This window comes from Neofelis nebulosa, chromosome 12 (assembly GCF_028018385.1).
Source record: "Neofelis nebulosa isolate mNeoNeb1 chromosome 12, mNeoNeb1.pri, whole genome shotgun sequence".
In the NCBI taxonomy this organism is placed as follows: Eukaryota; Metazoa; Chordata; class Mammalia; order Carnivora; family Felidae; genus Neofelis; species Neofelis nebulosa.
Window position 1 is genome coordinate 15013228 of NC_080793.1, and position 24493 is coordinate 15037720.

A 24493-nucleotide genomic window follows, 5' to 3' on the forward strand; every position below is an offset into this window, starting at 1 on the left:
GACTTGGAATATTCCTATGTTATCAGTTTAGGTTCTTATTTTTTTTCCTGTTAAAGTAAATCTGTGATGGATGACTTTGGGCATAAGGCTTTTCCTTACACTATATTTTGGACTCTTCCTGTGAGATTGAGTCCTGGGAATGGAATCATCGGGATGAGTGTGAACATGTTTATCCTGTACACACACACTTGTTATCTATAGTATGTCCATAGGGAGTCACATCAGTTTACATTCCTGCCAGTGTATTTCTTGGCTGCTAGATGCTCGGTCAGTTCTTGAAAAGTTAATATTAATTGTGTTGCTTCATAGTAAGTTTGCCAGCACTGGATATTCTCATTAAAACAGTCTTGTTAAATGAAACCTTGTTTTCATTTGCTCTGTTTGATTATTGGTGAGTTACAGTATTTTTTCAAATGCTTGATAATCCCATATGTATTTTCTTTCTTTTTTTTAAAAAAAAAATTTTTTTTTTTAACGTTTATTTATTTTTGAGACAGAGAGAGACAGAGCATGATCGGGGGAGGGGCAGAGAGAGGGGGAGACACAGAATCGGGAGCAGGCTCCAGGCTCCGAGCCATCAGCCCAGAGCCCGACGCGGGGCTTGAACTCATGGACTGCGAGATCGTGACCTGAGCAGAAGTCGGACGCTTAACCGACTGAGCCACCCAGGCGCCCCCCCTTTTTTTTTTAAATGTTCATTTAAATTTTGAAAGAGAGCGACCTCAAGCAGGGGAGGGGCAGAGAGAGAGGGAGGCAGAGGACCTGTAAGAGGCTCCGCACTGACGGCAGAGAGCCCGACGCGGGGCTCGAACTCACAAACCGTGAGATCATGACCTGAGCCCAGAGCTGGACGCTCAACCGACTGAGCCACCCAGGCCCCCTATTTTCTTTTCTACTAACCTGTGTATTAATGAAGTAAGGATGTTCTGGACACAAGTAGCCCTTGCACTCTGCTGAACTTACAGCTCCTCGAGGTGGCCACTGGACTGCCATGCTGACCACTTCTCTTTCTCCAGATGACTTTGGGTTTGAGCTGGGCTCAGCTCCATGAGCATTGCCGGCTTGAATCTGTCTCTGCTTGTCACGTGGCACTCTTCATTTTCTACCTTGTAAAAACAAGTCGATGAAGTTGTTTTTCTTTTTTTAAACCATTGTAACAGGAACATTCTCAGTAACCTCAAAACGTTTGAAAGAAGCGTAGGGAAGAAATCAGCTCTATGTACCCACCCAGATCCAGCTTTTGTTAACATTCTGTGCTTTTCCTTGCAGTCTTTTAAAAAAACCACAGCACTTTTACCCGGTTGTAGCCTTTCCCCTCTTAACATCAGCATCGTAACATAATCATTACTCTGTGTTATTTCAAAATCTTCATGTTAGTTGTGCTTTGGGTCCTGGAGGTTATGTCCATCTTTTTCTTTTCCTTCCTCAACTCCTCTCCCCCCACCCCAAGGCAGTCTGTTTAGTGCGCTCCAGAAACCCGCTCGTCTCCCCTCTCTCCCTCCTCTTGTAGGGGTCTGAGGATTGTGAGCCTGCTCTGCTAGACAAGGCCACCCTTTTGGTGCAGCTGCGCTCAGAAAACCTCAACAAGAGCGCGGAGAACCACCGACTGCGTAGGAGCGTGAGGAAGGTGACCCAGGAGCTGAGCCGCCTGCAGCAGGAGAGAGAGAGACTGGAGAAGGACTTGGAGGAGGCCCATCGCGAGAGGAGCAGAGGGGACCGCACCATCCACGTGAGCGGCAGCGGCGTGGGCGGGCCGGGCTCTTTGGCAGTTGCTGGTTTCAGGGAGATCTTCTTTGTGGAAGACGTAGAAAAGTCTGAAAAACATAAAGAAGAAAATGTTTCACTCCTCATCTCATCACCTAGAAAGTCTGCCTCTCTGTCTATCTCTCTCTGTCTCTCTCTCTCTCTCTCTCTCTCTCTCACACACACACACACACACACACACACACACACACTCACTCACTTGCTCACTCAGTCATAGTCACATGCACACATGATTGGCATCAGGCTGAAAATGCAGTTTTGTATTTTGCTTTTTTCGGTGTTCTCTTTTTGGTGTGTTGCCATGTTATGAGTGCTCTTCAGAAACATGTTTTTGTTTGTTTGTTTTTTGGTACGAGGATAATATTTCATCACTTGGATGTGCTGCAGTTTATTTACTCCCTTATGTAGGACATTTAGGTTGTTACACAATTTTTTTTTCTTTTTTTTTTTTTTTTTTGCCTTATAACATGCAATAGCAAACATCCTTGTATCTAAAGACTTTTCCATTGATTAGTTCCTGATAGAGGCATAATTATTGGGTCAAAGAGTATGAATATTTTTACCATCATTTTATAGATATATGCACCTTTTTTCCCAGAATGATTATGTCTGATTTCTGTGTGTTAGAGTGATCCTTTTTTAAAGACTATGTATTTATTCAGCACTGGATGCTAGCATTTAAAAATTCTCTCAGGGGGCACTTGGATGGCTCAGTCAGTTAAGTGGCTGACTTTGGCTCAGGTCGTGATCTCACGGTTCACGAGTTTGAGCCCTGCGTTGGGCTCTGTGCTGACAGCTCAGAGCCTGGAGTCTGCTTCGGATTCTGTGTTTCCCTCTCTCTACCCCTTCCCTGCTCACGCTCTGTCTCTTTTTCAAAAAAATAAACATTAAAAAACATTAAAAATAAATAAAAATTTAAAATAAAAAATTCTGAATTTGGCAGGCATAAAGTAGTTTATCTTTGAAAATTTCTATTATATGTTTTTTAAAGTTTATTTTTGAGAGAGAGAGCAAGCGGGGGAGGGGCAGAGAGAGAGAGAGAGAGAATCCAAAGCAGGCTCTGAGCTGTCAGCACAGAGCCCGATGCAGGGCTTGAACCCACGAACTGTGAGATCATGACGTGAGTCGAGATCAAGAGTCAGACGCTTAACCGACTGAGCCACCCAGGTGCCCGAAAATTTGTTACATTTCAACTTAAGTATTCAGCGTGTTGAGAGTCACATCCAGATGCGTTGCCTGGGTGCAGTTGGGTGGGATAGGGTCTGAGTCTGAGTGATCATTGACACTCTGGTCAAATGAATAACCTGCACAGGAACCCCGGGCAGGCACAGGACCTCGGGTGGGCAGTCATTAGAGTGGCGGTCTCACAGGGGAGCCCACAGGTGCTACAGTTGAGTTCTCCAGTGGCTGCTGTGGGCACGGACGTCTGGATCCCCTGCTTTGAAATCCTAACGTGAACACTGACAAGAGAATTGAAATACGAATGTTTGTGTATTTTAACACAAATATTAATGAATATCAAGGGAACAGGAATGGAAATTTAGAAAAAGAAAACGTCACCTACAGTTCCACCAGCCTGACACAGTAACTTTTTGGTTTTCAGTGTCACCCTTCAGACCTTGGTGCAGCTGGACGCCGCTCTGGGTCCTTTGATCCCTTACTTTATCAGGGGCATCTTCCCATTCCGTGTGGGGCCCAGAGTGACCGTGTGGAATGATGCATACTCTTCACTGAACAGATTTCACATGCTTTACATAATCATTTCCTGTTCTGTCGCCGTGTTGGTTGTTTAAATGATGCCACGATAACCGTCTTTGGGCGTAAAGGTGTTTTCCCTTAAAATTCCTAGGATTTGAGTGAGTTTACTAGGTCAGATGCTACAAACATTTTATGCTAGTTAATCATGTTGCCAAATCATTTGTCCAAAGGGCTGGCCCAGTTTATGCTGCCACCGGCGACCTTGGAGTATACCAGTTTACTGCATGTTGTTAAAAGAAGCGTTTCCCACGTGTTCTTGAACACCAGATGTCCCTGCTTTAGATGTTGATGGAAATATAAGCCATGGTCTCTGAAAGTTTCATCCTTTCCAAAGGGAGATGGAAATGTTATCTGTGATAAAATGCAAAATAGCTTAAAATCCAGAGCTCATTAATGCAGCTCAGGGAGTCGGTGCAGAAGATCCCCGTGTGATGGAGTAGTCGGGAAACCTTCTAGGAGGAGGTGACATGAGTTGAACGAGAAGAAGTAGGGTTTGAGTTGTGTGCGGTAAGGCAAAGACTGGCCAGATAGAGGTGCGGTTTTCATGGTTCTTACTCCTTCACTGGATAACTTCCACTTAAAGTAGCTCAGCCCCTCCACCCCTCACTGTCATTATAAAAGGTTCATCCAGTAGAATTTGGATTGGGGACATGCATACACATACACACATCTCTCTATAAAATAAGTAATTTAAAAAAAAAAATTTTTTTTTTTAACGTTTATTTATTTTTGAGACAGAGAGAGACAGAGCATGAACAGGGGAGGGGCAGAGAGAGAGGGAGACACAGAATCGGAAGCAGGCTCCAGGCTCCGAGCCATCAGCCCAGAGCCCGACGCGGGGCTCGAACTCACGGACCGTGAGATCGTGACCTGAGCTGAAGTCGGACGCTTAACCGACTGAGCCACCCAGGCACCCCAAAATAAGTAATTTTTTAATCTCATAACCCACTCTTGGTAAACATTTGAAAGGGCTGTGTGATACTACGTCAGGTGGAGATGCTGTAATTTATTCACCTGTCCCTCTGCCGTCAGACCTTGGTGGTTCCGTAAAGCACTTACTCAGGTACACCTCGGTGCTTCTGAAAGAATTTTGGGCGGCTGTTGGTAAGCAGATGTATTCCTGTGTAGCACCTGCACATCTGTGTGAGGAGGCGGGGAGTGTTCGGTGACGAAAGGAAGGGGAGGGGGACAGTGAGAGGAGGGATTGGGGTTGAGCATCCTGGGGGTGGGAGGGGTTTTTCTGCCGTGACTGAAATCCAGCTTGAGCTGACTTAGGCAAAAAGAGGAAATTCTTGCCTTGTGTAATAACTAAAGTCTGGAGGGACAGAGACCCTGGCACACTGTGGGGACCGGATCTTGGTTCCTAAGAGCTGGCCTCTTCCTCTCACGTCTGCATCCTCCAGTTCCAGGTGGTTGGACCATCATTGCCCTCCTGCTGGGGTCACATAGTCCCAGTTTATTACATGAGAGGGAGGAGGACTCTCCCACTCCGTTGCCCCCGCTGTCTCCCTGTCAGGATGGCCGGAGGGGTGAGGTATGGAGAGGCCCAGACCAGCGTGGGTCACGTGCCCGCTCTTTGTCAGCAGTGTGTACGTGTGCATGCGTGTGTGCGTGTGAGTCCCGCCGTGGACGGCCTCCTCAGAGGCACGTGCTTGGGAGGGCTGGGCAGTTACCCAGAGAAGAGGGCTGCTTTGCTTCAGACCTGAACAACCACAGTGCACGCTAAACGCTTACCTCAGGCGAACGTGGCCGTGACCCCGAGCTTTCCAGCATCTCGCCTTGACTCCTTTCCTGCATCAGGTCATATGTGTGTCTCCGGCGAGGTGATGTGGCCATGGATTCTTTCCTTTTTTTTTTTTTTTTTTAAATTTTTTTTTTCAACGTTTTTAATTTATTTTTGGGACAGAGAGAGACAGAGCATGAACGGAGGAGGGGCAGAGAGAGAGGGAGACACAGAATCGGAAACAGGCTCCAGGCTCCGAGCCATCGGCCCAGAGCCCGACGCGGGGCTCGAACTCACGGACCGCGAGATCGTGACCTGGCTGAAGTCGGACGCTTAACCGACTGCGCCACCCAGGAGCCCCTTTTTTTTTTTTTTTTTTTAATTTTTTTTTTTTTCAACGTTTTTTATTTATTTTTGGGACAGAGAGAGACAGAGCATGAACGGGGGAGGGTGGATTCTTTCCTTTTGTGCATGTATTGCGTCACAGTGGTATCTCTGCTTACCTTCTGGTTACGGCCGAAGAATTCGGCCGTGTCCGTCTCCTGTGAACGTTTTACACTGGACGTCAGGGCGCTGGCTTGTTGAGAGTCCGGGGAGCATGAAGGGGGTGTTCCATGCAGACGTAGAGCAGGACCTGCCGGCCCGGCGTGTCTTGTCTGCTTGTTCTCTAACAGGCTCTTTAATGAACTAGATTCACTCACCAGCTGCTACTGCTGTTGCTTCCGGATTGAAACAAACCAACAAATAAGCAGACCTTGTAGGGGCCTCTGTTTCTGCCCTGGCAAAGGAGAGGAATCCATCCGTGCGTTCAGCCACATTGAACACTGTGCAGACCCTCGGCTGGGCGGGGGGACACTTCCACGACAGTGGTATGAACAAAGTCCCGCGGGAGCACAGGGCAGGGAAGCGGCTCGCAGGATCAGAGAAGGCTCTTGGGGAAAGCGACTTGTGAACCGGTTCTGAAGTTGGAGTTAAACAAAGGTTAATAATAGATAGGCAAGGGAGGGTTTTGTGGAGAGGGCCAAGGCACAGGGGTATGAAAGCGGATGGTGTATTTGGGGACACAAAACAGGAATGCCCTGTTTGAAGTATTCTGAAGTATTATTTGGAGCTTTAAAAATTGTGATTTATTCCCTTTGGTGTTTCAGAAACATTTTCAGAGGTTTACGGAGAGTCATAAAAATGAGATCAAAGATACAGATAAAGGCGTTAAGGTCAAGGAACGAAAAGGAAAGTAAAATGGAAGCAGAGTGAGGAGAAATGCACGTCGCGATACCTGTGACGGTACCAAAGGTGGGGCTTAAAATTCAGCCGGCAGCTCCTGGAAGCGAAAGTAAAAAGGGAAATTCGGAAAAAAAAAAAAAAAAAAAAAGGAAATTCGGGTACAAGGTCTTCAGTGTCTGAAGATGAACACATTGAGATAAGAGCACGGCTTCTGCTGGGACTCAGGCCTGGGAGTGGTATTGCCTCTGGTGGGTTTCTGGAGTTCTCGAGCAGGATAGGGTCTTTGACACTATGCCGTTCAGTAGAAGCAGTTCTGTGCAGGGCCACGTCAGTGTCACCCGAGTCGGTAAGCTCGGACGTGGTTTCCAGTCCCTGGGACGATGGTCCAGCTGTTTCCCATTATTCTTGTTTCTTTTTTTCTTTTTTTTGATTTTTTAAATGTCTTTATCTTCGAGAGAGAGAGAGAGTGAGAGAGGGAGAGGGAGTGAACACAAGTGGGGAGGGGCAGAGAGAGAGGGAGACAGAACCTGAAACAGGCTCCAGGCTCTGAGCTGTCAGCGCAGAGCCCGACGCGGGGCTAGAACTCATGAACCACGAGATCATGAGCTGATCTGAAGTCGGGCGCTTTACCGACTGAGCCACCCAGGCACCCCCCATTATACTCGTTTCTTAGGAACTCCAAGCTCAGTGAGAAATGCTGCAGCCCTTTTTATAGGCAAGCCCTGACTCAGAGCCTTTGCCGTGGTCCACGGTCAAGCATACTGGGTTTTGTTGTTGTTGTTTTCAGCATCCCCTGAATTCTTTCTGATGGAAAGCCGACCGGTTATCTTTTGGATGTGGGCAAACCATCCGTCGCACGTGAATTGCTGTCTCAGTGTGCTTGCTGTTCAGCTCTTCAGAGGGAGCCGATACCTGTCTGAACAGGTGGCTTGGGTCTGGGGCATAGGAGTTCCCTGTGTCAGAAGGTGCCTGGGCCCTGCGAGCTTCGACCATGAGAGTCACTTTGTCACGTTTGTTTCAGTTGCCTGGGATTGCGGTGACCCAGTGCCAGTCGACTCGGCACACGTTATAATTTGCGTTTGTTTGTTTGTTTGTTTGTTTATTCAAGGGACGTGTAGTGAGGCCTCGAGGTGGCACAGGCACTGTTGGTAGGCCCTGGTGAATGCAAGCTTTGGCTTTTCCTTCGAAATCTTTCCACAACCAGAAAGGTCCAAAGGTGCGTCTCCACAACCAGAAAGGTCCAAAGCCCCTTCTTTGTATTATACCTCCTTGCCACCAGAGGGAGCCACATCCCTACCAGGAAGTTCAGGAGGTCTTGGCAAAATACACGCCAACAAACCTGGTGTTCCCCAGTTGGTGTCTTAACTGTGATGTTGTAAGTGTCCTGGCTTCTGTGGTTTATAACGGGAATGCTGCTCAGATTGTTGCATCCTTGCCCTCACACCTTGACTTTGGTATATCACTTGGCTCCAGAGGCTTAAGCCTCTCCTTTTAGTGTGTACGTGTGTGTGCATATTGCATGTGTGCTTGTGTGTGTGTGTGTGTGTGTGTGTGTGTGTGTGTGTTTGGTGAAAAGTGATAGAGAGAGGTAAACCTTTATTTACCTTTATTTTAGATTTGCTTTTTCTGGGTCAGGTGTTCTGTATGCAGCTCGGGGTGGGTGGGGGAAAGGAGTAAGTGCTAGTCTTTTTCTTCTCCTTTATAAGCAACGTATATGAGACATTGGTTTAGCTGTATTCCCCAGACTGTCTCATAATGCTCTCATCTGTTACAAGACCTGTCATCCGCTACTCTGACAAGTGTGTGCTTCAGTACCTGGGCACTTAGCTCTGTGGGGATGCATTTGCTGGCTAAAGCCCAAAAATCTAATTAAAGTTGTACCCGTCACCCAGCTGGCTAATCCCATGTGCTTTGACAGGAGCAGGTTTAATTTCAGGGTAGTTCATCCTGAACCCCTCTGGTTTCACATGCGTTTGTTGATGGATAGCTCCAGATGAGATTATGACAGCGTTCAGGGCGTCTCTTGTGATCCGTAGTCAAAACATGGCATTTGGAGACAGTGTCTGTAGGGTAGGGCTAGGACCACAGACCTGAAGTAGTGTGACTCAGGAATCAGAGCTCCCCTTGCCTCGTTTTTGTTGCAATCGGGTGGGAAGATTCTGAGTTGGAGTCCCTGTAGACCAATATGCAGTTTAAATGGCCTTTGCTTGAGGAAGTCCTGTCTTTGCAAATTCCAGCCACTCTTAAGAAAGGCTGAGTGCATGGGGCGCCTCCGTCAGTTGGGGTCCGACTTCGGCTCAGGTCATGATCTCACGGTTTGTGAGTTCGAGCCCCACATTGGGCTCTATGTTCACAGCTCAGAGCCTGGAGCCTGCTTCGGATCTGTGTCTCCCTCTCTCTCTGTCCCTCTCCCCCACCCCCTCTCTCAAAAATAAATATTAAAAAATTAAAAAAAAAAAAAAAAGGCTGAGTGCAGAGACTTGGGTCAAAACCGGGTTTGAGTTCTGGCTCCACCACTGGCTCGCTGTTGGACCGTGAGCCAGTAACTTTGTCTTTCCAAACTGTGGGGTTCATTTCTTCTTAGAAGAAGAGCTTAGTTGTAAGGATTGTCTGAGATCGGGGACAGCACTTACGAGCATAACACCTGGCACGTCACAAACGATCAGTGAGTAGTAGCTGTTCTGATGGTGGAGATGATGCCACTCCCCTGGGAACGAGAAACTTGGCAGTTCGAGTCGGTATCTTAGGAGCAGTGGGCAACAGTGCCGGGCTTGGGTTCGAATCTTGGCTTTGGCAGGTACTTAGCTCTAAGCCTCTAGGTCAGTTGCTTAACTTCTCTCAGCTGAGGTTCTCTCCCCTGAAATGGGGTTGATTATACCTATTTTAGGATTAAATGAATGGATAGTAGCATTTAATGCATGAGAAAGCAGAGGTTCCTGGCACGCAGAGGCAGATGTGTTGGACTCCTCCTCGTTCCTCTTTTCCTGCTTTTAATTGTGTGGCAGGTGCTGGCTCAGGACTTCAAATGACAAACCACTGCCCGCTAGAGTCTAATGGACACTGTTGACTAATAAATGTGGTCTGCCCGGTTACCAGCCAACTCAACAAAGCTGTAAATTTCTTCCTTGATCAACACTCACCTCTCCTCTGAAGAAAGTGCTTGTCTGTTCCTTTCCAGCTGATTGATCCCTCTAGGAAGGGGGGCAGAACCCTTTTCGAGTGACAGATTCTGTAGTACCTCAGTGGCTTGTGCACGGGGCTGCTGTGGAGGCTGGTGTAAAAGGCTGTTCCCATCAGTTTTCACGTGGAATTGCTGTAGTCTCTCTGGGGGCACAGACAGAAAGGCTTTCCCTTATCTCTGGTTCTTACTTTATAATTTCTGTGCCAGGCTCTGTCCTGGGCACTGGGAGCACAGGACTGAATCAAATCAGACACAGTCTCTGAAGGAATCTGGCAGAGAACTAGAAACACAGACAGAGAGCTAATTAAAATATAGCGAGATAAGTGCGGGTAGGGGGATGGGCCAGACGCTTTGGGAGCACAGAGCATGGATCTACACTAAGAGCAGGGGTGGGAGTGGGGAGGGCTTCACCGAGGAGGAGGTTTGGAGGGGAGACTTGAAGGCTGAGTACCTGTTTGCTGGTCAAGGGAGAGCCTGTGTGGACACCTGGGGAGCATGCACGAGCCTGGCACAAAGAAGAACAGTGAGTGGCTGGCAGAGAGGAGAGGGCGGAACGTTCCATCACACCCTGGCTGGGGTTGGAGAGAGCGGTGGTGCCTGATGGCTGTTAAGTGACTCAGCTGGGCCTTGACCCCTGCCCGGTTTGAACTCTGACTCCTTCGTCCCTCCCCCGCCCAGCCAGCTTCCTGGTGAAAGCCACACTGAGTTCCTTGCTCAGAACTTTTGTAGTCCCTGCAGCCAGGACCACACAGTGCCACATGCGTGTGTCAGATCTCTGTGGTGAGCCCGGCTCATTCCAGCAGTTTCCGTCTGTCCATTTATTCATTCATTGAAGCATATGAATTCTTTGTTCAGATGTAGCTCTTCTGGAGAGAAAACGTGAAGGCACGGCTGCTCGGGGAGAAGTGAGGTGGGAGGCCGGGCACCCCCTCCCCCACCATGTCACCCTCCGCCGCCCCCAGGGGCGACAAGGCTTCGGAACATGGGCTGGACACTGCTCTCTCATGCTAATTCTGGAAATTCTTACATCACTGGGTTCCTATACCTCATTAAGATTTTGGAGAAGTTTCCTTTGTGTATTGAAAAAGGTAACCACTGAGCACTCTGACAAGCTTTCTCACAGCGAAACCTGAGAAGGTGGAAATTTGATGGATGAGAACCTTCTCATTCTCCATCTGGCCGGAGATAAAACAAACCAGCTGACTGCAGAAGGAAGTAAGAGGGCCTGGCTTTTCATTTCTAATGTGATTCTAAGATTATAGGCATATTTTATTTTTAAAATAATCCACTTCTTTTTTCCGTCATTCTCCCTGTGATACGCAAAGGCGACGCTCAGCTCAGTGTTGGTCCAGAGCTCACCTGCGAATCTTAAGCAAAATTGCCCATTAGGTGAAAAGTGAGGCCACTCGGTTGATGTCACTGCACGCAGATCCTCCTGTGGCAGCTCTCTTCTGGAAAGCAAGGTGGTGGTCTGGTACGGGAGAGGGGTTTTCAGACTCTCTTCCCTGTCCCTTGGTCCAGAAGCAAGTAAGACAGGTGCCCCTGAGGGGGTTTGCAGGTTCCTCAGGGTAGTGGCTTCTTGCACTAAAATCAAATACAGATTTCCATGTTTGTCCCCAAGCCAACCGGGTCCGTTGTTGGAGGAAGGCCCAGGAGTGTGCAGTTAGAGGATGCCGAGGGCCAGCCTTGGGTTCTGCTAATCCCCGGGCTTCCTGGGCTCCCTTTGAAAAACCACTGGTGTGGGGGCACCTGGATGGCTCGGTCGGTTGACTGTCTGACTCTTGATTTTGGCTCAGGTCATGATCCCAGGGATGAGGGATCAAGGTCCTCATTGGGCTCTGCACTCAGTGTGGAGCCTGCTTGGGATTCTCTTTCTCTCTTTCTCTTTCCCTCTCCCTCCCTCCTTCCACCCCTCCCCTACTTGTGTGCGCATGTGTGCATGCATGTGTGTGCATGTGCTCTTTCTAAAAAAGAAAAAAAGAAAGAGAAAAACCACTGGTTTAGTGGTTTAGCGAAAAGAATGTGAATAGACCTGCTTTAAATCCTGATTCCGCCACCTTTTCCTTTGGGTAAGTTGCTGGTGTATTTGAACCTCTGTTTCCTGATTGGTAAAATGGGTGGGGTCAGAGCATCTGCCCACAGGGGTGTTGTGAGAGCTGCGTGAGGGGATGGTTGTAAAGGGCCCATCACTGTCCTAAACGCTGTAGAGGTTTGCAGAGAAAGGTGGTGTTTTGGGAGGACGATCGCTGAGGGCCAGAGCAGTCCGGGAGGGCCTCGTGGAAGAGATGGCACTGGGAATGGACCTTGCAGGGTGAGCGTGCTGTCTCCAGGCAGAACTGGGGGGGAGCTGTACTATTTCCAGATGGAGAGGGACAGGTGGTCAGGCGAGGTAAGGCTACAAGGTAGGCTGGAGCCCGTGGCGGGAAGTAGGGGGCCTGGGACGAAGGTTTGTTAAGCAAGGTGGCTTCATTCCGCAGTTAGCACGAGGTCACTGCGGGGTCCTGGGCAGAGATGTAATGATCGGGGGGGGGTGTGTGTGATTTGGTGGGTGAACGCAGAGATAGACCAGTTAGGAAGCTGTTGCGCTTGAGCAGCTGAGAGCTGATTTCTGAAGAAGGCAGAGGCAGGGGGGTGGAGGGAGAGGAGGGCTGAGCAGGGAGGACATTTTTCTCCCCAGTACTTCCGGTTCTACCTGTCCCCTTAATACTTCCTCAAGGGAGGACGGGGGACTGTCCGGGTACTCAGAGTCCAGGTTCACCGGGCCAGCCTTGCTGATGCGTGGGTTACTCTCCCTTATGGCAAGAACCCAGGTTCTGGATTCCGTAGCTTTCTTGCTGCGGACCTAACCAGGCCTGGCACTTGTTGGGCAGATGGCTCCCCTGAGCTGCACGTACCCTCTTCCTTCAAAAAGCAAAACCCAGAACAGCCGTGTTGTATCAGAAAGCCCTGCTTCGGGTAGGCCATTTTCACAGACTTGTACTTTGATTCCCAGTCTGCGGTTGGTTCAGCTCCTGTGAGAACTCCAGGGGGTTGGGGGTAGGGGTAGTTGGCAGGGCGGGATTTGGGCACTCGTGTCCACGTAAGATCGCCACATACTCACCCTTCCTCTCTCGTGTGCTCTGCGCGGAGGCTGGGCTCTCCCTTCAGGCCTGAGTCACCTGTCAAGGTGTGTGTGAGAGCCAGGGGGAGGAGCGGGATCTGGGGCCCGGTGGGTGGTGATGCTGTGGCCACAGGAGGAAACCTGGGAGTAGAGGTCCGCCTGGCGGATATGCGTGCAGAGGGCGGGAGATGATGTAGTGTGTCGTTTCCTGTGCACCTGCTGTGCCGGGTGCCCATCGCGCATTCTCTCATTTAAGCCTCCGGGGACCCTAGGAGCCTGTACCGTTATCCCCATGTACTGGAAAGGAAACACTCACAGATTTTTGTTATCTGTCTGTGGTCACACAGCTAGTTAGCGGTAGAGCCCAGATTTGAGTCTACTTCTGCCTGTCTTCACAGCCTGGGGATATTGAAAGAGGTTTGGGGAAACCACCCAAGATTATCAATTTTCGGTTCTGATTGTTTTGCTCGGGCGAGACATGCCGTCTCCATGCCTCCCCGAAACATTTATTATAACTCCACCGGTGCCGAGCACAGGAGCCTGTCGGCGCCTCCGTGTTGCCATGGCAGCTGCTCCTCCTCAAGGCCACCTCAGCACACACGTGCCCCCCTCCCTGCAGTGGGCCTTTTACTTCAAGCCTTCTCTGACTGCTCTTCGCGTGAGGTCCAGGGTCCTTGGTCCTGCCCCATTCGCTAGCAGGAAGGCGTAGCTTTCAGGCTGGATGTTTTGTCAATCCCGAGTCCTTGAGAAACTGTGACATTAGCTTGGGGCGTTGGAATTATTGACCAGTGGCAGCCGGTGTCCCAGAGTGGTTTTCTATTTCTTTGGTCTTAACAGAGGTGCGGTTGGGTGAGAGAGAGCACAGAATTTGGGGTCTGACCGACCTGGGTTTGAATTTCAGCACTAGAACTTACTCGTCGTAAAGCTCTGTAAACAACTTTCAGCCTCCGTGAGACTTGGTTTCCTTTCTATAAACACAGGACTCAATACTTACCATGTATGCAGTCATCAGGGCTCAGGATGTTTTATGTCCAAGGGCCTTGGCACATGCTTGGCTCAAGGCGGGTGCGTGGTAAATAGTAGTTTCTATTACAAACGGTTATAATAAGAGAAATGCTTTATCCTGTTTGGTGTCCTGACTTTCCCTGAGACTCTGATTTACGCTGAGGGCCTTCTACCACCAAAAAAACACACACACACACACACACACACACACACACACACACACACACATTTGCGTAGGCTCCCGGGGACCCATACAGTGGACCTCAGATTAAGCACCTCTAATCTTTTTTTTTTTTTTTTAAATTTTTTTCAACGTTTTTTATTTATTTTTGGGACAGAGAGAGACAGAGCATGAACAGGGGAGGGGCAGAGAGAGAGGGAGACACAGAATCGGAAACAGGCTCCAGGCTCCGAGCCATCAGCCCAGAGCCTGACGCGGGGCTCGAACTCACAGACCGCGAGATCGTGACCTGGCTGAAGTCGGACGCTTAACCGACTGCGCCACCCAGGCGCCCCTAAGCACCTCTAATCTTGAGGAATGACCCAGTTACATGTCCTTTGTGGGATTTTGGAACAGGTCATTTTCATGTGGTCAACTCTGTTAGTTTGGGGAACATGTGGAAGAAATGTGGCATATTGGTCACCTTTCTCACTTAAAACATGCAAGTTCTTAATCTAGGTATCCGCATTAAAATTGTATAAGCAAATGAAACGGGAGAGTGGAGTAAACTGCTGTATATGCACATAGACACTAGAACTTGAACCAGACATTAAAATAATGCATCCGATGGGTGTTTATGCGACGGAGAGAACGGAACCAAGGAAATGATGTAAGTGGACCAGTAATTACTATGCATGTAAACGGTGTACACTTTTGACTTAGCATGTTGCAGAAGTATTTTAAGATTAAAAAGGAGGCATGATCTTTTCAGGATGACCTTTCCAAGATGGCGGGCAAACTTATTGTGAATTTAAAGATGTACCTTTTGGCTTAACACAAGATTTTATGGTCCCTATGATCCAGTTTTTAGGAGGAGGTTTCTTTCTTTTTTTTTTTTTTTTTTATTAATGTTTATTGATTTTTGAGACAGAGAGAGACAGAGCATGAACAGGGGAGGGTCAGAGAGAGAGAGGGAGACACAGAATCTGAAACAGGCTCCAGGCTCTGAGCCATCAGCACAGAGCCTGATGTGGGGCTCGAACCCATGAACTGTGAGATCATGACCTGAGCCAAAGTCGGACGCTTAACCGACTGAGCCACCCAGGCGCCCCTAGGAGGAGGTTTCTACGAGCAAGTGTCAGATGACTGTAGGTGGATGGGGATCGTTTCAAAAGAAATCCAGACCCTGGTCATAGTGTGGAAGTGAGCTTGAGAGGCTGGTAATCAGAGGTGGCATCAGGCGGGTGCTGTCCCTGAGTGACCATGATTGTGAGTAAATAACTTTACCTGAGCCTGTTTCCCCATTCATAAAATGGGGAGCAATCCCATCTACCTGATCCGTCCGTCCGTCGATCCATCCATCCGTCCGTCCTCCCAGCAGATATTTATTGAGTGCTATTCTGGTTGTTTATTGCATTTGCCATTCCTAGGTGTTGCTGCTGATGTTGTTCTAGGGGCTGTGTTCTGAGCACCCTGGTGCTTTTTGGTGGGAAATCGTATTTAAAGACTACAGTCTGGATGCCGGGGAGGATGCTGATTTTAGGCTTTCGCAGTGAAAGGAAGGAAATCGCAGAAAGTAGAAGTTCCTCTTGATAGTTGGAATTCATATTTACAAAGACATGTTTGTACTTATTTTTGTATTTGTATTGGTTTCACTTAGGCTTGTAGTCTTGGTTCTCATCACATTAATAATTACTTATTTAATAAGTGTATATATACATGCACAGTTTCAGAATAACAATACAAATATTGCTTCCAGCACGATTACTCAAACAGTGTAAGATTTTCTGCAGTGGTTCCTTGTGTCCTTGGAGAAGTACCCCACTTAGGGGCATATAAATTACTCTGCTTTTAAGTTGCTGAAATAACTCCTCCCTGTTTGGCTAACCAATCAACTTGATATACAGTTCGATTTATTTGTTTGTTTGTTTGCTGTGCTTCTGGTTTTAGGAGATTTTTATGTTGTTTTTCAAATAGTTACCTAAACATTTAAACGGCTTCGAGTGTCACATCTGTAAAATGAGTTCTTCTCCCTCCTTCTACCATATTCTCTTTTATTTCCCGATAGGCAACCATCTGATTTATTTTATAGTTAAATACATGACAGTATGCTATACATTCTTTTTTTTTTTTTTTCCTCCTGAACCCCACCTGAGCAGTATATTCTGAAGATTACTGTAGGGCAGCGTATTTAGAGTCCTCATTCTTTTTTCTTTATCGGTTCTGAGTGCTCCATTGTGAGAATGTCCCATAGTTTATTCCTTTACTGGTGGATATTTGGGTGTTTCCAGCTTTTTGCTATTATGAATAGTACTTCAGTATTACAAATAGTGTATATCCTGAGGTAGTTATAATCACGCTGTTGACTGTTGGTTTTGTGGTTTTCTCCCTGACATTATAACACGAGCATTTTCCATGTTACTTGTGAATGTCATTATTGAAGATAATTTTTTTTTTCCTGATCAGGAAAGTAATACAGACTTATTTAGAGATTTTAGAAACTCAGAAAGATAAGAATCGGTTGAAAGTCACCCACAATCCCACTGTTTAGGTATACTGTTCTTATTTTGACGTGTTTCCTCATGGGCTTAACAATATTTTGTGTAAGCATTTAGGAAACAATCAGCATCGTATTATATAGCATCCTGGTTTGGTGTTCCTCAGAATTGTGTGGTTTTTTTTTTTTTTGTTTTGTTTTTTTTTATACCGTACTGTTTATAATTAATTCCCTATTGTTGGATATTTAATTTCTTTCTGGTTTTCGGTATTATAAATAATGTTGTGATGAATGTGCATAAAGCTTTTTCCAAATTTCAGCTTATTCTTTTTTCTTTCTTTTTTTTTTTTTTTTTTAAAGTTTATTACTTTTGAGAGAGAGCGCGCAAGTCGGGGAGAGGCGCAGAGAGAGAGGGAGAGTGAGAGAATCCCAAGCAGGCCTGGTATGGGGCTTGAACCCACGAACTGTGAGATCATGACCTGAGCCGAAGTCGGACGCTTAACCGACTGAGCCCCCCCCCCCCCCCAGGCGCCCCCTCAGCTTATTTTTGAAGCTGGTTTTCACGAGACCTTCTGTGAGAAGGAAGCGTGTGTTTGTTAAACACATCTGTTCGCTTGCTCTCATATAGTGGAAACAGGTGAGGGAGTGTCCCCTTGAAATCTGTGAAATAAATTCTGTTTTTTCTTTTCCTTTTGGTAGGACCTTAGGAATGAAGTTGAGAAATTACGCGATGAAGTGAATGAGAGAGAGAAGGCCGTGGAGAATCGTTACAAGAGTCTTTTGAGTGAAAGCAATAAAAAATTGCACAGTCAAGAGCAGATGATCAGAAGTCTAACAGGAAGTATGAATCCAAAGGACTTGTTGCTTCGGGTACCAAAGCTTCTTTTTCTTTTGTGTTTAAATCTGTTGACTTGCCATAGGTCGTTTTGTTGAAAAACTCTTTTTGCAGAAATGCGTATATAAAAATAAGGCTGGCAAAAACGATTATAGCCTTCGCTGCTGTGTGTCAGAGCACATCAGAGCTTTCTTTATGTCCTTTGGACGCCAGCCACCAGCAAGAAGGGAAGGGACTGATTCTGGGTCGTACGACTGGTCAGCGGCAGAGCGCGATTGAGGCCCTGGGCTGTTTCGCTCCAGAGGCCGGCCCGCTTCACCGAGGTCCTTCCGCTGTGTGTGCCTGCTGCTCCTGACGTGCACCGTGGCCTCTGACTCTGTGCTTTTGCTCTAACTGTCCCTTTTTGTCGTGGAGTACCCCTCTTGCTTGATCGTATAGTGAAGTTTTGATTTAGTGCAGGTGTACAGGTAAGCCAAGCTGGACTCACCATAGGCATTTAACTCTGCCTCCTACTGGAGCCTTGTTAAGATTCAGTGAAGGGGTGAAAGATACAAGCCCACAGGACTGAGAGCCTTTGGGTGATTTTATTACTTTCACTCAAAAGTGAAGTAAGTGCCAATAAGAAGCAAGCTGGTTTACCCTACAGAACCCAGAGAGGCGCAGCAGGCAGATGAGGGTCCTGGTCCCTTTGTAACCAGGAGATTTGGCTGGAATGCTGGGCAGTTCGGTGACCGCGTCCTCTTCACCGTCTCCCTGCTGAACTTAAACCAGAGAAGCTCTGGCCTGGGGGTCACCAGATAGGGCTGAAGGCAGGAGTGGGTCTCTTGGATGCAAACGAGGAGGGAGTGGAAGCCTACATCCCCAGCATGAGAGTCCTTGAGGGGAGAAAAGAGAGTCGGGGGTCTTCCAGCAGGACAAGCAAGTCCCCACTTGGTCCTCTCACAGTGAGCCTGCACTGCCCTGCCCTTTCCACACTCAGAGCCTCTGAGCACTTTTACCTTTAAAGGTAGCTGGACAGCTTGAGTTCCCCAAACAGGACAAAAGTGTCTAAGAGGAAGGACAGACAGACAGACAGCACAAAGCTATGTGGAGGAGGCAGTAGAAACCGGAGGATGTGAAGCAGACCAGACAGCTCTCCAGAGGCTCTATACTATAACTTCTTTAGACAGGAGCCAAGATCAGGATCTGAAAAATAAAAGATACTTGGAAAAGAAGAATGAGCTGTTGGAAATTGCAAGTGTGATTACAGATATAAAAAGTTTCACAGGAGAGTTAGAAACACTGGAAGATAAAGTTGAGTGAGTTTTCCAGAAAATAGAATCCAACAAAGAAACAAACAGGGGTGAGAAAATGAGAGGGAAGCAATAAGAGCTGTAGAAGCCTGACTCAGGAGCTCCGATCTCTGGCCAACAGGAGGTCCCGAAAGATGGGACAAGGCAGAGCAGAGGAAGGAAAACCTGACTATTAGGAGAGCTTCCGGAGCGGAAGGACAGGCACCTGTGCCTCAACAGGGTCTGCTGCGTTTCTTACACAATGAGTCGTGAGTGACCCACACTGCCAAGGCACGTCCTTGTGAAATAGTAGCACGTGGGGATAAAGAGAGGCTCTGAGAGGCTTCTAGAGCGAGATGCAAAGGACCCAGACTCGAAATAACATCAGAGGTCTCAGCAGCAACACCGGAGGCCAGAAGGCAGGAGAACAGCACTTTCAGAGTGTGGGGGAAGAGTGACGTCCAGCCCAGCATTCTGTACTCCGCTGAGCTGGCAGCGAGACGGGGGCAGACAAAGGCGTTTTCTGGCATTCGGTGCCTAAAATCCTATGCCTCCAGGGTACCGCCTTGCAGGGAACTCCTGAACAGTGACCCTATCCATACAAATGAGAAGCTAACTGAACAGGACAGAGACGTGGGATCCAGCAAGTAGGGGATTTTCCTAGGTTGTGGTGACCAGACGTGCCAGGGTGCAGAGAGCTTGTATTTGAGTGCTTTCGAGAGAGGGCCTCCACGTTGGGCTTTCTCCGAGAAACAGAAACAGAGCCCTTCCCTTACCTGGTGTGTCTGGCTGCATCTAGAGACATTTGAAAGTTATTTTAGAGAGTTTAGAGATGAATTTACATTAAGTACCTAATTTAGTTTCATGAACTAAGTGGACAAATAGAGCAAAGCACTTGTTACTGATTCCAAGGAAAGCAGAGAAACAAGCACGAAAGGAGATGTGCTCACGGGAGGGCCACGTGGGTGAGTCGTGGACAGTATTTGTGTGGTCATGATGCTGTGAATGCGGACTGTCATCTGAATTGAAATTGTAACTATCAGGAAAAGTGCTGAGGTGGGGAGGCAGATGATGTAAGAGCCAAATCCCTGAACTTGCGCCGTGGGAGCCGAGACCCATGTTACTTTCACAAGTCAGGCCGCGGGAGAGTAGGAATGTAATATAAGTAGCGGAAGAAGCCGAGGGGCTGGAAGCTGTGTTTTCCTGGGAGTGGGGCCCGGAGGTGAGGAGGAAGAGGTGGGGGCTGACGTTCTCCCTGTAAGCCGTGCTGTGCTGTTTGATTGTTACACAGCGTATATGTATAATTGGACTTTTAAAAAAAGGAAAATGAAAAGCGTTACTTCAAGCGCAGCTGTATTATAGCAAGTCTAGAAATTCAGTATTGGTTATTTGGTTTCTAATTTTTCCTGGGACAGTTAAAGAGGTTTTTATAAGAAAAAGTGCCTCTGTTTTTTTCATGTTTGTGCTGATCTCCTTTCTCATAAAAGCTTGACATGATGAAGTAAGTCTGATAGATTCTTAGGAATGAGAGGTGGTTCTCGTCCTTAATTTCTGACCCAGAGTGGACAGACCCCTAGCTAAGGAGTTTCTAGGTTTTAAACACTTAGAGATAGATTCCATGCTTCAACTTGCCCACGAGATCAGAGAAACGGTCTCCAGTCCTGCTGTGTTGTCGAATGCCAGATCTTCTGAAGGGGTCGATGAAGGGGACTGTGCTGTGCGTCATCACGAGGACGCTTTCATCTGTGACCACACCTCAGAACGCTTTGCGGTTTTTCTTCCCGAAGTCCAGTTTCCTCGCGGATATCGATGGTTCAAGTTTTGTCAAATTTGTGATGTTTCGAGAGAGACGGGATTTTGTTGGGTTGCGATAAACACTTCCTCTATCATCGCAGTAACCCTGCAGGATAGGAAGCAGACCCGGAGGTCACGCCCTGGCCAAGGGGGACCCAGGATGGGAACCCCGTCCCATGGGGCCAGGCCTGGGCTTGGTGCTCCACACCCGTTGGGCAGCCATCTCGGTGGTGGGGAGAAGGGCTTTGTAACGACTGCCACCACCTTGCCTGTGCCGTGCCCGCGGGCTGCTTTTCTCCTCGGGGTGCTGGCTGCGTTACAGTTTTGTGATTGCCTAGTATTTGGGGATGATGGAAATTTTTTCGAGGAAAATAATGTGAAGAAAAAATAAAGTATCTTCCCTTCAAGAGTTCTGGACAATCTGTTACGAAGACTTTTTTTTTTCTTGATGAAAACTTCCTCACGATTTGTTTCCATAGAAATTCAGTGAAAAAGATTCGGAAGCAGTCCAGCAGAACCATCGTTCACAGACCGGGGAGGATCTCACGGTCAGGAGTGAAGACTTCCCGGAAAAGTGCTCTTTGTGGCGGTCACCATGCAAACAGCTCTTCTCCGAGGTAAGCTTGACCGGAGGCAGACATCACACGTGAATTCACGTTCTCTCCTGACACGTATGTGATATCTGCTCTCATCTAGAGCCCCTCCAGTGCCTTCTTGCCAGTAATTGAGCTTCTAACAGATACGGGGAGGGTTCTTTGTCTGCCTTACAGATTAGTGTCCATTAGCTGAGCAGTGGCGTTTGCAACACTCAGGAAACTGGTAAATCACAGCTCGTTGAAGATGAGCCTAGGGGTTGCCTGGGTGGCTCAGTCCGTTAAGCATCTGACTCTTGATTTTAGCTCAGGTCATGATTTCACAGTCCGTGGGTTTGAGCTCCGTTTCAGGCTCTGTGCTGACAGTGCGGAGCCTGCTTGGGTTTCTCTCTCTGTAAACCCGCTCACGTGCTCTCTCTCGAAATATGAACTGTAAAAAAAATTGGAAAAAAAAAAAAAGAAAAAGATGAGCCTTGTATTTGCTGTCCCAGGGTTCACATCTCAAGAACTATGTAATCTCTCTATGTAATTTCTGTGTTAAGAACATTTTCCTGTTCAGATACACACGAAAACTGGCCCAGCGGGCCCTCCTTCCTGGTCTGGCCTCAGGTCGCTCGCCATCATCTCTAACTACAGCTGACTTCTTGCAGATTCCTCAAAGTGCCGTGTTTGCGCCTCTCTCCGTGCCTTCGCACGTGCTGTTCCATCTGCCTGGAGTGGCTTTTGTGTCCTTGTTTACTGGGTGACTCCTAAACATCCCTAAAGGAGCCCCTGTGGTGTCGCCTTCCCTGCCCCTGCTTAGCGGTGACGTCTCCTCTTCCTCCCTGGCGCTCAGCACTTTGCACGCCCATCCTCGTGTTGGTGTTATGGGATCCCCATAACACCCATAACCATCACCATAACACCCGAGTGGTGCCCCTCACCCAGGCCCTTACACACCACGGATGGCACCTCAGGGTAGGGGACTGGAATTCGTGTGTGAATCCCGATGCCTGGCCCAGTGCGTGGCCCAGTAAGCAAATGTTTGTTGAGTGAAGAAATGATTTGGTTCGTGTGACATACATACAGATTGCTCTGACCCCCAGCTTGCATGTGATGCAACTTGGCAGCCAGATGTGGGAAAGGAGAGGAGCTCACCGTAGGCCAAGGTTTTGGTTTTTTTTTTTCCCCTTAAACCTGGCTTTAATTAAGTTCATACATTCAGAAGACAGAGAACTCTTACGCAAATTAGCTCCCTGATGAATGGCTCTGATCGTGACGTGCGGTTTTGTGAAGGGTGATTCTCACAATAATTAACAACCGGTACAGCACGGGAACACCCATCGGATCAGACTCGGGCAGTAGGGCTGGAGTACCTGCTCTGGTGCGGGTACCAACCCTGCGGTTACTGGATTCTGGAGAGGTCCCTAGGGGAGGGGCCAGGGCACCTGGGGTGGTTGGGGAGGACGAATCAGGGGTCGTTTTACGGCTGGTGTAGGAGTTGTTTGGCAGCCAATACTAGCTTTTGCACTGTGGATAGGCTCAGGGTCAGCCCTGGGCCGGGGGGCATCACTGGACAGTGGGGGCTTTTTCTTACCTCCGACCCTTGGTGGACTGGCATTCTGCCGTTTCTCTTGGATGAGAATACCAGCATAGTGTCGAGGACCCCTTGGGCTGGGTCAGAAGCCTGGAGGCCAGGATTTTTCTCTTGGCCCTGTCACCACGTAGGTGATGCTGGGCATTTAGACGGACAGATCTTCACTGACCTGAACGCATCTCATCGAACTTTGCCATGTCGAATCCTGTTTTAGTCATATAAACTGTGTCTAAGTGTCGAACGAAACGTTTATGGGTGTGTGGAACAGGCTGAGTGTTTTCCAGTTTAATCTCACTAGTTTGATCAGCTGTCCCGCTTTTTTGGTTTCTTGGGCTGGGCGCTGTCTGTACTGCGTAGAATCACAAGTGAAGAGTCATCATTTCATTTTCTGTTACATGTAGATGCTGGTGATGTTTAAATTACCACAATGCCTTAGTATTTTATTTTATTAAAAATTTTTTTTTAAAGTTTATTCATTTTTGAGAGACAGCGAGACAGAGCGTGAGCAGGGGAGGGGCAGAGAGAGGGAGACACAGAATCCGCAGCAGGCTCCAGGCTCCGGGCTCCGAGCTGTCAGCACAGAGCTTGATGAGGGGCTCGAATCCATGAACCGTGAGATCATAACCTGAGCTGAAGTCAGACGCTCGAGCGACTGAGCCACCCAGGCGCCCTTAAAATGCCTTAGTGTTTTCGCAAAGGCTTTAATTCTGTTCTGCAAGACTAATTGCTAATTGTGGGTAAGGAATTATAAATGATCGTTTTGGAATTATAAATTTCTAAAGTGTCAGTTCAGGTAGTCCCGACTGGGCGCAGCCTGCAGTTTCCTTCCCCTCGCGCCCTTCCTCCTCCCCCCCCCCCCCCCCCCCCCCCCCCCGCCATGAGAAAGGTATGCTTTTTAGACCGTAGTTCGTTCTTTGTAGAAAACGTGGATTTCTCCCGTTGTGCCCTCGGCCACTTTGTGTTGATTTAGGGTTTATCCTCTGCCCATTTCTACAAAGAACTTGAGGCTATGATGAGGTCTCCATGCAGTCGGGGCAGTCTCTGTTGCCTCTGATCACTGTGTGATCCTGAGAATTAATGCTGGACGATCAGGGAATTGAAGAACAGAGAGTAAACCACACTGACCGTATTTAAGTTGCCTCAGCCAAAGATTTATAGCTTGGCTGTTGACATGGTTGGGACAGCGCTGCTGAATTTCCTGAGTATCCAAACAAATGTCTTTGTTGCCGAGCTGTGACATAGCTACCAAAGTAGACACCATCCATTTAGCAGGCCACTAAATTGCCCTGCTTACCAAGAAGTGAGCCGTTAAGCTTTCTCTTTACATATCAGCTACCTCTTCAGGTTGTGGTCTGTGCATGACATGTGTTTCCTTCTAGTCATTAAGGAAACTGTGCAGAGTAGGAAATGCCCAGGATTTGTGTCGGAACGCCCGTTCTTCTCGCTAGTTCCGTGACCTTGGGCAAGTCCCTTCATCTCTCTGAAACCCACCCTCCCGACCTGTAAATGGGGGAATTGCATGCTTACCTCCTGATAGAATTGGAAATAATGTAAGTGCATTACTTAAGGTTCTTCTGGTTGCAAGCTGTGAATCCAGCATTGAGTAGTGTGGTCAAAACGATCACAGTGAAAGGGAGTATTTGTTGGGAGAGCTGAGTAGCCGTGTCTCGGGGAGGGTGAAACTGTGGCAGCCCCGTGGGCAGCAGAGGTCTTGAACCCTTGAGCTCTGTCCTTGACATGATGCACACCCAGCGTCCCAGACTTCTGGTTTCTCAGTTGAAGTCTCTGAATCCGGAGAGAAAATCGAACTGGTTCAGTGTGGGTCCAGGGGGCTGGCTCACTGACAGAGGGGGCTTCCAGGGTCTTGCCCCTGTGTTTTAGGGACAGTTTTCAGATGAGAGAGGGGAGGAGGGGTGAGCTGGGTGGTCATTCCAAGGGCTGTGGAGGAACGACTGCGGAGTCAGACACAGGTAGGTGTGTGGCAGTCATACTCTCCTTTCGGGGTGAGAGAC

General features: G+C 48.1%; 1 protein-coding gene across 7 annotated transcripts in view; it reads left to right on the forward strand.

Annotated features, from left to right (window-relative positions):
* CDK5RAP2 (CDK5 regulatory subunit associated protein 2) overlaps positions 1–24493 on the forward strand; it is a 171049-nt gene that overhangs the window by 58092 nt on the left and 88464 nt on the right. For 5 of the 7 annotated variants that reach the window (XR_009251448.1, XM_058694350.1, XM_058694351.1 and 2 more), the window contains 3 exons: positions 1511–1729; positions 17112–17282; positions 20792–20929. Coding sequence is in view for 6 of the 7 variants with exons in the window: in XM_058694350.1 (XP_058550333.1) it covers positions 1511–1729; positions 17112–17282; positions 20792–20929 (528 nt within the window). In the remaining variant the exon portion in view is untranslated. The remainder of the gene's footprint in view (positions 1–1510; positions 1730–17111; positions 17283–20791; positions 20930–24493) is intronic. The other 2 variants (XM_058694353.1, XM_058694354.1) reach the window with 1 other exon arrangement.